We start from the raw sequence: 12,024 nt of genomic DNA, 5'->3' as shown, positions 1-12,024 counted from the left end.
TGTAAATATGTGTTGTCTCTGGAAAGTCTTTGGAAAAACAATGCGGCTTGCAGAAGGGAACACAGTTTTATAAAGACGGCTTAGCGTTCTGAAGACAACAAAGGTGGCACGTTACTTCAGCTTCAGCAAAAGGTGAAATGTTGATGTGGGGGAACCTGGGGAAGAAGGCAGCTGGGTGAAAGAATGTTTGGTGGTGTTTGCTGGGGCAGCCTCGGCACTCATGTGTACGAAGCGTTAGCCAGAGAAACTGGAGCTCCAGGTAGAATCACGGCTTCGCAGAAGAGACGAAAGATCACTGCAAGGAACTGAGAGAGAAGACAGCTATGTTGCTTGCACTTGCAGGGGTGGGCTAGGGCAATTGAGGCTTCCTGGCACATGGCAAGCAGCCCCAGAGTCACACAGTTTTGGGACTGCTTGATTGTCCTGCAAGCAGGATGGAGAGTGGCCAAAAGGCAGAGATCGGGAGAGGTAAGTGGGTGAGTGGAGTCAGAGGCAGTCCCTTAACTTACTGAGGCTCAAAATGGGAAGGGACCAAGCTCAGAATGGCTTGGATTGGAGTGGGCATTTGTGTAATGATTTATGATTCTCAATTAATGACCCACAGCAGGGATTGCTTTTGTAAATCGATGCAGTCAGGTGTTCTCTCATTTTATGGCTGCATTGATTGACAATGGCAGTCCCAATCTCAGTTGTAGTTGTAAGTCAAGGACTATCATGTTCACATTTATTTAGCACTAATAACATATCAGTGGCTAAGACGCTGAGCTTGTTGATCAGAAAGGTCGGCAGTTCAACGGTTCAAATCCCTAGTGCCGTGTAACGGAGTGAGCTCTTGTTACTTGTCCCAGCTTCTGCCAACCTAGCAGTTCGAAAGCATGTAAAAATGCAAGTAGAAAAATAGGGACCACCTTTGATGGGAAGGTAACAGCATTCCATTAGCCTTAAGCGTTTAGTCATGCCAGCCACATGACCACGGAGACATCTTCGGACAGCGCTGGCTCTTTGGCTTTGAAACAGAGATGACCACTGCCCCCTAGAGTCGGAAACGTCTAGCACACATGTAGGAGGGGAACCTTTACTTTTAACTTACCTACCAAAGAAATATAGCTAGAGCACTTCTTTTTACCGCTTAGTTGTTAGGTTTTGGTACAGCGGTAAGGGTAATCCTTTTTGCCAAACTGGAAAGAAAAATTAGATAGAAAAAATCATGAAAAAATAGACATGCTTATTACTGTAAAAGGAAGATTTATCCTAAAAACTATACAGCACTATTTTTAGTTTCACAAACAAAGAGAGAGAGTGAAAAGGTAGGTTTGAACTTTTATATTGTTATATCTCTATAGTCTATGGTGGGATTTACCTAAACTGGCTAATGATCATTTTTCTTTTTCTGTTCTGTATCACTTTATAGTGTAATCAATTGTTCTATACACAAAAATTCCTTTTGTGTATCTCTGTTTTAAACCATTAGACCAACAGTTACTATTCACAGATTTTTTTTAATGTGTCATTAAACTTCCCTTGAGACTTCTGTTAAGCCAAAAGTATCTCTTTTTCAAAAGAAATGTTTCAATAGACTTAAAGAGTACTGCATTGAAAGATTATCAGGTGAATTTAAAATGACAAAATATTCACAGATCACATCACTGAAATATTTATGGATTTGGCTTATGAAAAAAATTGTTTGCCAGGTTTATCTAAAACACACAATAAATAATTAAGAGGGAAAGCAATCAATCTCTTCAAACAAGTTCTCCCTCCCATATCGCCTCACTCTCTACAAACAAATCTTTAAAGCCTATCATCCACTCTAATCACTGTCCTTTAAGAGTTACCAGAAATAACAATGTATCATACAACATATTATAAACTTGATCTAATAAAACTACATGAAATTCCTTCCTTTTACCTGTATCTCATTTTCTGTCTTAAATCCTCAAACCTCATCTTTCAAATCCAGTCATAAAAATTATTAAAATTATCAGAATAACTGTTTTAACTTTAATCCAGTAAACTTAAAATGGAACAAATGAAATCTTTCCACTATGACTCTTATCTATAAATAAAACCTTAAAGTATCATAATCTAGTCACAGTCAGGAAAAAGCTGTTACATATTATTAGTTATAATAATCTATCTATTTTAACCTTGGTCAAATAAACCAACTTTATATTCCTTCTGCTTTCTCCTAACAATCCTGACCTTTTGTCCTTTCAAATATGTCCAAACAGTTCCTTTTCATTTTCTCTTTATCTCTTCTCACAAAATTGCATTAACAAATCACTTTTGTAAATCTAACATAAAACTTATCCAAGTCAGTCTTCTGATATATTATTTGTATTACCCTTTTTAGTTATTAAAAACGTCAATTTCATCTTTTTCCTTATCTTGTTTGAAGCTTGTCATTTGAAAATCCTCATTTAAATCAGTTTCAGTCTTATCCAGTAAGATTTGATTCTCTTCTGAAACATCATTGAGTAATTATGGCTGAGAGCCTTAAAATTAACTTTTAAGTCCATTGTTCACACATATTTCTCAATAGATCTATTGCTGAAATGTTTTACTCCATTTTGCTTGATCAAATCCAGTATAAGTATGCTTCTCTTTTAATTGTTATCTTTATTTCCTTCTTATTTCCTTTAGTGTCCAACCTTTAAAATTCCATCTTATCGGGTCGTTTTTCTTCTGAGAGCACATCCTTGAATAGTTTCTCATGGGGAGAATTCTTATATGTACTTTTAAAATGTTATTAGATCCATCTGGACCTTTAGTCTATTTATAATTTTCTAAAATCAATCCTTTCTAATAACCTTTTCCTGATGATTCAGAAAAAATGTATTTGCAAAACAGGAAAAGGTTATTAGAAATGATTACTTAAAACTTATGTCATAAGATTGAAGAAAATACCCAGTTGAATATCACAGAACTTGCTGTTTTGGAGGTTCTGAATATGTAAAAAAAAAAAAAAATTCCACAGTTATTAACAAATGCAGATCAACCCAGGACCTGCCTGTATTGTACTTGCTTTATGTTCAGATGTGGTTAATAATAGACTTCTGAAAAACTATAATTTTCATTTCAGTGGGTTATAAGATCCAAGCCACACTTAATGGCTACATAATGAATATTTCCAGTACTACTGACTACCATTTTTGACTAGTGGAGTAAAATCCTCAGGGACTTCTTTCCTTTCCTTTAAATGTATGGCTATGACTGCAGTTTTATACATTTGGGCAAATGATAATCTCAGAAAACGTTTAAGAAAAACAGTTAAGGTTAATTTTTCAGTAGTGTTGCTGATGGAATAATATTACCAATGCGATAAATTCCTCCTCTTCATTCATCATCCTTCTGCCTATTCCCACATTGGTCTTGGGAGAATGTGTGGATCAATGGGGAAGAGACTAAGGGAAATTCATGATACACAGTAGAAGACGAGTTTGCAAAATATCACAAATGTAGCTCCTTAATTACAATAGTTTATTATCTTATAAATGTAAGATAATTATAAATGTAAAATAATATTAGGAAATTTTAGCCTATGAAGGGGTTACTGACCATATTTTTAAAATGATGTCAATGTGTTCTACCCAAATAATTTACATTAGAGAAGAATGTCATCGAAAATGGAGGAGGACATTTTAATCATTTTAATGGTGTCATATGTACAGTTAAAGATTCCCTCTGGGGAAAAATCATATTCTTTCTCTTAGTGGAGCATCTAGATTTTACATGGAACTTCCATACATTGTCAAACATAATAAAACTGTGGGCCTCTTGTGCGTATTTTTTTTATAGCTGGGAAGTTTCCATTTAAAAAGAATTCTCCTGATTTCAGTATTATTTTTTATTCCTGAAGTTAAATTATACACTAATTAAAAAGCAATCATGAAGTATTTTCTTATTGTAATCGCCATTCTGAATTGATTTGCAATCTTAAGTTGTATTTCTCCATTGTCTACATTCTGACTTCATGCTCAGCGTGAACAAGCTAACTTCAAAAAACTTTGATGTTTTTCTGTCCCCAACTCTGTCCCAACTATGAAGTAAACCTGGGAAACTTTCACTTCTGTTTAAGCACATATCATCAGAGTTTATATACTAGATAATATTTGAAACAAGCAAACTTGGTTTCTAGGCATTTTATACCAAGCTAATACATAGTAATTTCTTTTGGTGTCTATCTTGACCAATGATTTCACTGCAGTTGATTTGGGCAGTTGCCTTGGGAATATTTGAGGCTCAGAGGACAGCAAGTAATGACATATGCATTATGAAGTCAGCATGCAGATGACTTGACTTACACACCAGCGTTAGATGCCATGGCATCATATAATCTCATATTAGAATGATGTCAGGACATGCATGATCTCATTTTGATGTTATTGCAACTTGTTAGGAATACTACTGTTAATATTTTACAATTATCTATTGGATAGTAAGTACAGGTAGTCCTTGACTTGCAACAGTTCACTTAGTGACCATTCAAAGTTACAATGGCACTGAGACAAGTAACGTAAGATCATTTTTCACCCTTATGACCATTTCAGAATCCCCATGGTCACATGATCATAATTCAGATGCTATGCAACTGGTTCATATTTATGACGATTGCAGTGCCCCAGGGTCATATGATCAGCTTTTGCAACCTTCTGACAAGCAAAGTCAATGGGGAAGATGCATTCACTTAACAACCACGTAACTAAGTTACCAAATGCAATTGGTCAGTGAACAACTGTGGCAAGAAATGGGGCAAAACTCCTTTAATAAATGTTTCACTTAGCAATATAATTTTTGAACTCAATTGTGCTCGTAACTGGAGGACTACCTATATAAAGAAACAGATTTGCCACACTAATATTTCTTTTAGAACAATAAGTTTCTTAATCTTGCTTTTGCCTAGGGAACATTTGCCTAGTATTCAACAATTCCCTTTGGAGGAGTATCCAGATGGTCACAGAAATTTAGTAACAGTAATAAAAAAATGTGAATGTATATTTTAAATTAGACTTATATTGATTTGTTATTGCTGCTGTACTGTTCTGCTGTAACACCTGAACTATTTAACCTTTATTGCATATATACATCTGTCATGCATCAAAGAACAGATGGTGTCAATTCCCACAATTCTGAGTCTTCTGGTTGTGATCCCATTAAACTAGGCAAGATGTTTTTGTGCCTGTATCTGAGCAAAAGTTTCAAATATGTGATAATAGCCCATTTTTCTTATTGTAATAGTAGAACTGTGACCCAGGATTACCTTGGCTTCCACTTCACACTAGTGATCATTAACTATTTGTAGGCAAGCTGCTATCATCTTTGCATCAGTAATAGAAAAAGAAAAGTGGAAAGGTCTCGTATTGTATATGAAAATAATGGGTACTGTATACTTAAATATTAACTATTGGGATCTTATTTATCACTATTGATCAATTAATCACCTGGTTAAAAAGTAATATGTTTTCAAATCTATATTTTTGCTTTTTTAATATGGATTTTTATTTTGAAATAAACTTTAAAATACGAGTGAGATGTGCATAACATAACAGCGAAATAAGAATTTTAATGAAAAAGGGATAAAAACTCATCAATTAAAGACCATATTGCAAAATTTATTAATAGCATGGTGTAATGGGATACGGGAAAGACCTTGGGAGACTAAGCAAAGAGAAAGTCAAGAAACAGATAAGAGACAGCATAACTGGCAACTGGATACTGGGCAGCGCAAGAGTCTCTTAGGGATCCTTTTTAGTTTCTTATGCTTTAAAAGATAGGGGGGAGTGGGGTGGGAGGAGGGGAATTGCATTTACAGACTTGCAAATATTCTGTCAATGTGGCTTTGCAATAAAGCAGATTTAGCTCATCTGGTTGTGATTCTTGTCTGATTTCTTGTCTGAACCGCGTGCCGTTAGAATAAAACGACCAAAAGAGTAGCTCACTAATCAAAAACAGTATTTTTTTCATCTGTAAACAAATGATAATTCTGTATAATCTGTATTAGCCCACCATTTTTTTTTTTGCCTTCCCAAATTATTCAAGGTAGGAAGATACTGGATCATTATTTCCCAACTTGCTTGGCAACGCTATCTTTTAAAGTTTGGTGTAGTAGTGGTTAAGGCACCAGGCTAGAAAATGGGAGACGGTGAGTTCTAGTTCTGCCTTAGCATAAAAGTCAGCTGGGGTGACTTTGGGCCAGTCTCTCTCTCTCAGCCCAACCCACATCACAGGGTGGTTGTTGTGGGGAAAATAGGAGGAAGAAGTTGTGTTGGATATGTTTGCCACCTTGAGTTATTTGTAAAAATAATAAAGGCAGGCAGGCAGACCTCCTCCCACCTTCTCCTTTCACTGAACTAATGTGTATTCAATTAGGGAGCTCACCAAAATGGATTTTATTTATAGTGTTCTCTGTTGTTCAAACAAGACTCCAAAAGGAACTTTGTGATGGTTACACCTAATTCTGAGGCTTCCCAGTGGCCTTTTTCATAACAAAAGTCCTTTGTTGTAAAACGTTATCAAATGTAATAGTGGTATGGTCTATATATGGTGGTACAGAACAGGAGTCTCAGATTCTCCATTTTCTGCAACCCATTCCTTGTAAGGGCTGAAAATTCTTCCCAGCAAAGCCAACACTATGCTTGCCATGCAAAAAGGCATAGAACGGGTTCCAGGAGTGAAACGGGATGGCGACATCAGACTAACAATAATCTTAACCCAGTGTGAATAGTCTTGCAGCAATGAGACCTGTTCAATTGGTCAAGGCAGTTGGGGCCCATTATTTATAGTGCCTGCTACTTCTGAAATGGTACCCGGAACTCCAGGCACAGGCAGTAGTGAGTCTTGGCCAAGAAAGAAAGCCAGGAGCCTGGGCTTCCCCAGGGGCGGGAAAGTACTGATAATCAGAAGAGATGGGTGAAGGCTGATTGCCAGCCAAGGGGTAGGAATGACAGTGCATGCCCGTTCAAGTTCTCCTTATTAAGCAGGAGTAGGAAGAACTTGACTAGTTGAGGAGAGAGAGAAAAGAAGAAAAGCAAAAAAAAAAAAAAAAAAGAACAAATACCTCTGCTCGGCAAGGAGAAAAGGGGAAAAAACAAGGTTTGGGTCACTGTTAGAGGGGTGAATTTCCTAGATTATATTATCTAGATGCCAAAAAATACCACATTATCAACACAACACAATTGTAAAACCAAATATTGGTCATCTTGTTAATGAGAAACACTGCAAGCTAAGTGGCCAAAATCAAGTAGCTGATTAGCAAGTCAGTTTTGGGCAAGTAACTTTTTTCAATATAATAAAGTTGTATTTGATAGCATTCCACCATACTCGTTCTTCATTTTTCACTCATTGGAGATGGTATTTTTGCTGCCCTTTGGCTAATGAATATTTTCTTCGAGGACATTGAGTTTGAAACCTGTAATGTAGAATATAGCTACTAACCCTTAGTTAAGAAAGGTGCTCTCATTTGAAAATATTACTTGATCCTGTGTTTTTTCTACGTAACTGAAGTTGTGATCAGTCTCAGGAACTGCTACATTTTGCTCTTTTAATTCTATTATTCATCTCTAGTTGTGCTTTTACCCTCTTAAGACCTACCCAGATAATAAGCCCTATCAGGCTTATGAGCGCACGCACTAAAATAAGCCCTCCCCCGAAAACAAGCCCTCCCTGAAAATATTGCAACACAGCAGCAGCCATGAGGTGACCACGCTCACCACCTCCTGCACCTCAAAATTAATAAGACCTCCCCGAAAATAAGGCCAAGCGCTTATTTTGGGGGTCAAAAGAAAATAAATGGTAATAAAGAACTTAGCATCATGCGATTTATAAAAGCTGAATGAAAATAAATATGGTGTCCTTGAGGTATCATAAGATATATTTTTAATCCTTGTTAGAACAATAATTCATAAGATCCTTCAAAATTTAAGGAATATTACAGAGTTTTAAAAAACGACCATGCTCAAATAATTCATGATCTCCTTAGTAATGATTGATAAAGCCAGGACATAACATCAAGGCTAAGTAAGCCTCTGTACTCTTCTTCTATTATAATTTGAATTTTTTTCTGACCTATCCCAGAAAAAGATGCAGCAACTTGAAGAGTTGCACACAGGTGCAGAGTTTGTGCCTTCAAGTATCTTTTTTGAAGTGGAGCCCAGACTTTTGCCCAGCCATATCCGTACTCTCTATCTTGGGCACTGATTAAGCATTCAGGCATCAGTTATCCCATTTTTTTTAGCTAGACCTGGTTTGTCCCATGATAAGTACTTGGAGCTTCAACTTTATAGCATATTGGGCAGATCTGAAAATTAATTAGGAGTATAATTTTTTTCCTCCAAGCTAAATAGCTGCCGTGGGGTATATAAAGTCATGATGCTACTTGATTTTATCCCCTACCACCTTGCCTGCAATGCTCCTTAACATCCTACTTGCCTTTGTTCATTTTCTAGACAAGGGCTGACATTTCCAAACAAAGCATATATAATGTTTATAAGTTGCATCTGGAGCCCAGAGGCATTCTTGGGAATAAAGGTGATGTTTGCAATTCATCAGCTCATTAATTCCTCTATTTAGAAAAAAATAGCTAATTAGGGCAGGAAGTCAGGCAAGAGCCAAAGGAATTGTCTGTGATACATGAACACACTCCGGGGTTAAATAGTGTCCAGACTCCAGGCACATTTTGCATGCCTTACCTTAACCGTTAACAGTTATTCTACAATTCAGTGGTGGGTAGCAGCAATGCCCCAATGTTTTCCTAGAGGTTAGTCAAAAAAAAAAGAGAAAAGATAAGTGAGGTTTATAGAGAGGTCTTGTAGGAAGAGTGGATGAGTTGCATTTGGGTAGATCAATATCTCGTAACTTGCTATAACAAATTCAGCAGAGCTATTTTGTGAGTTAGGACATTGGCACTTGAGACTCGTTTGCCAGCGTGTCCAATACATAAATTCCACATATAATTCTCCAGCTCAAAAAAACATGGACAGATGGCATAATGTGACAGGTAAATACGCTCAGTTGTGAAATGCAGTGTGATTTTCTAACAGTCTGGTGTCATAAGTTATATTTTGTCCTTGGTGTATGACTCTGGCTTGTTAGGACTGAAAGAAGGCACGGTTACTTATTTGCAGATAATGCTAACAAGCCACAAATTGTCGTCCAAGTTTGTTCAGCTGCTCTTGGCAAGTGCCAAGCAAGAGCGGTCAGGCAGTTTGCATCCCTGCTTGTTCATGATAAGCTAAAATTTTAAAGAATTCTTGCTTACCTTGGTGTTCAAACATAGTAACAAATAATCCTCTTTACTGCCATAGCTTTGACTGGAAGCAAAATACGACTTCTCTTTCTAAGCTTTGGATCAGGGAAAAATAAGTTGTTTCTTCTGCTGGCAGAATTTGTTACTTTGAAGTATCCGTCATCTTTTTATTATGCAGATCATTTAAGTTTTAAATATAAAATTCATGTTACTTCTGCTAATCATCTACTGAATGCTTTCTGGTGGAATGAATAGATGCTGAAAACTTCCAAGTATTTATATTTATTAAATTGTGAGTTTCCACCCAGCTGAATTTTCAAGCAGAGCTTACTGAATTACCTTTATGATTTAATTGATTAAAATGAATAGGAAAATGACTTGATTGGGGCTGGGGGGAATAAATAAAATAGCAATGCTACTTAGAGGCAATAGATAGGATTATTTTGCAATGGCAAAAACATATTCTTGAAGGGTTAAAAACTGATAACTATTTCAGAATGAACAGTCTCTGGCAATTCATAATAAATTATGTACCCTTTTACACCAGCAATCTTCTAATTGTAAATTGTGAGTCATGCCTGGCTTTGCTTTTTGCCTAATTATACAAGTAGCTTTGACAAATGACATCCTGCTTCCTATGGCCAGCTTTAGTGACCTTGTCATTATTACTAATGGCTAGTTGTAGCTGCTTCAAGCAAAATAAACAGCTTCAAGTTTTTTAGCTGCTAAATTGTTACTTAGCCTATTCTTTCCCTTTCACTCCAGAGCACCAAAAACTGGAGAGCAGCAGTTGATCTGTGTGGACGGCTTCTGACAGCCCACGGCCAAGGCTATGGCAAAAGTGGACTACCCACCAGTCATACAACAGACTCTCTTCAGGTACGTTTGCCTGCAGATCAGGCAAAAGTTAGGATGCATGTTAAATATGCACATCTTAAACATGTGTGAGAGTGAGCAGTTGGTTCCACATTAAAGATCTACCCAGAAATATGGAACACAAACTGGATACCTCCAATTTTTCCTCCAGCTATTCCCCGACCTTCCTTAAGATTCTTTCAGAGGATTGATAAATAATTCTTGCAGTTATGAATGAAAAAAACAAGGTTGACATTTCTCACGTAAACAGTTCATTTTACTTTGGTGCTTGGGAAAAATAGATAAATATTGCCTTCGTTTGTTCTAGCATAGAAATATATGGGATGACCATAGTGAGAAAACAATTGAATTTTTGGTTAGATTTTAAAATGTATTAACAATTAACAAATGTTTTCATGAGTGCTGTAAATTTAACATCTTGCAAATATTTCTTTATAAGGAATTGCAACATCTAAATTAGAAATATTGAGGACCAAAAGATAGAAAAATGTTTTACTAGTAAACTAAATGTTTGAAAGACCCAGTAATGCAGGGCTGTCAAACTCCCAGCGCCCGCAGACTGGATGTATCACGTGCTAGCCCCACCCACGCCCAGTTTAGCGAAGGGGGAAATGTCCTGTATTAATTCTGTAAAGTCAAGATTGTGAACAGAGTACTATCCAACCATGTAAGGTAATTCATTTGCAAATGATCTCAAAAGTAAAGAAAAAAATTCAGCTCAAGAGGAAACATTCTGGAAAAAATGAGTTTAGTGAACTCACATGCACACATGAAAAATAATCTTTAGATATATTAGTTTCATAGGTATTTGTTCTTCATAGCTGAAAAAAAAACCCGATAATACATTTTTGTATTGCAGTAATAGCTGTAAACTTTTTTTATTCTTTTTACTTTCAAGATTTGGTTTGTAAGGCTAGCACTTCTGGTAAAACTGAGTCTGTACCAAAATGCTGAAGTGGAATTTGAACCATTTGGAAACCTAGACCAGCCTGATTTGTATTATGAATATTATCCCCATGTATATCCAGGACGCAAAGGTAAAACTGTTTATATGTTTATTTCTATTGACTATTTCTCTTGGGTCTTGTATCTTTTTCTTTTTATCAATAGTCACAGGTTTAATAATGAATACACTACTATAATATGAACGTTACAACACATTACGGAAAAATATCACAACCCTTTTGCAATAGCAATACACGCTGCTGCATCTTTTGATTAGCAGAAAGTCTTTTCTAAAACAGAGAGATTACATATTTCCGACAGTTATTCCTTGAATAACTGTCACATTTCTAGTTTCTCTTTTACCCATCCCACATGCTCAATACAGCTACGATTCCCAATGAACAGTCAAATTCCAAAGCTTGGATATATAGTTAAATATTACATTAGCACCTTTAACATTTTCCATACATGTGCTTATGTTACACTTACCCCTGGGCAGAAGGTCTGTGCATCATAAGTAATCATGAATATTTTATAATTGTTAAATAGAAATTCTGTGGTCAGTAACATATGAGCAGACTTTAATAAAAAAGCAATAAAAATCATGATTCAGATGCTTGGCAACTGTCACACCTTTACAATAGTTGCAGCATCCCATATCCTATGACAGTGATGGTGAACCTTTTTCTTATGGTGTTCCAAAAATGTGTGCGCTTGCTATCACGCATGCATGTGTGCCCACACAAATTTAATTTTCCCCATGCGCATGCATACAACCCCCAAATGCATGAACGCATGACCCCTCCCCAGGCTCCGGAGGCTTTCCTGAAGCCTGGGGAGGGAGAAAACAGCTTCCCCCGGCCCTCCGGAAGACCAAAAATCAGCTGGCTGGCCCGCACATGTGCACCAGAGCTAATGGCTGGCGTGCCAGGAAATATGGCTACGCGTGCCACCTGTGG

General features: G+C 36.7%; 1 protein-coding gene across 1 annotated transcript in view; it reads left to right on the top strand.

The window, feature by feature from the left end:
• The window catches only part of TRAPPC12 (trafficking protein particle complex subunit 12), a 61,633-nt gene that overhangs the window by 7,096 nt on the left and 42,513 nt on the right, over nt 1-12,024 (top strand). The window contains exons 5-6 of the mRNA XM_081940602.1: nt 10,010-10,123; nt 11,019-11,157. Coding sequence (XP_081796728.1) covers nt 10,010-10,123; nt 11,019-11,157 — 253 coding nt within the window. The remainder of the gene's footprint in view (nt 1-10,009; nt 10,124-11,018; nt 11,158-12,024) is intronic.

The sequence above is a fragment of the Natrix helvetica genome (genome assembly GCF_964273705.1).
Source record: "Natrix helvetica genome assembly, chromosome: 2".
NCBI lineage: Eukaryota > Metazoa > Chordata > Lepidosauria > Squamata > Natricidae > Natrix > Natrix helvetica.
The sequence above is the reverse complement of the archived record's forward strand: the minus strand, read 5'-3'. Positions and strand labels throughout refer to the sequence as shown.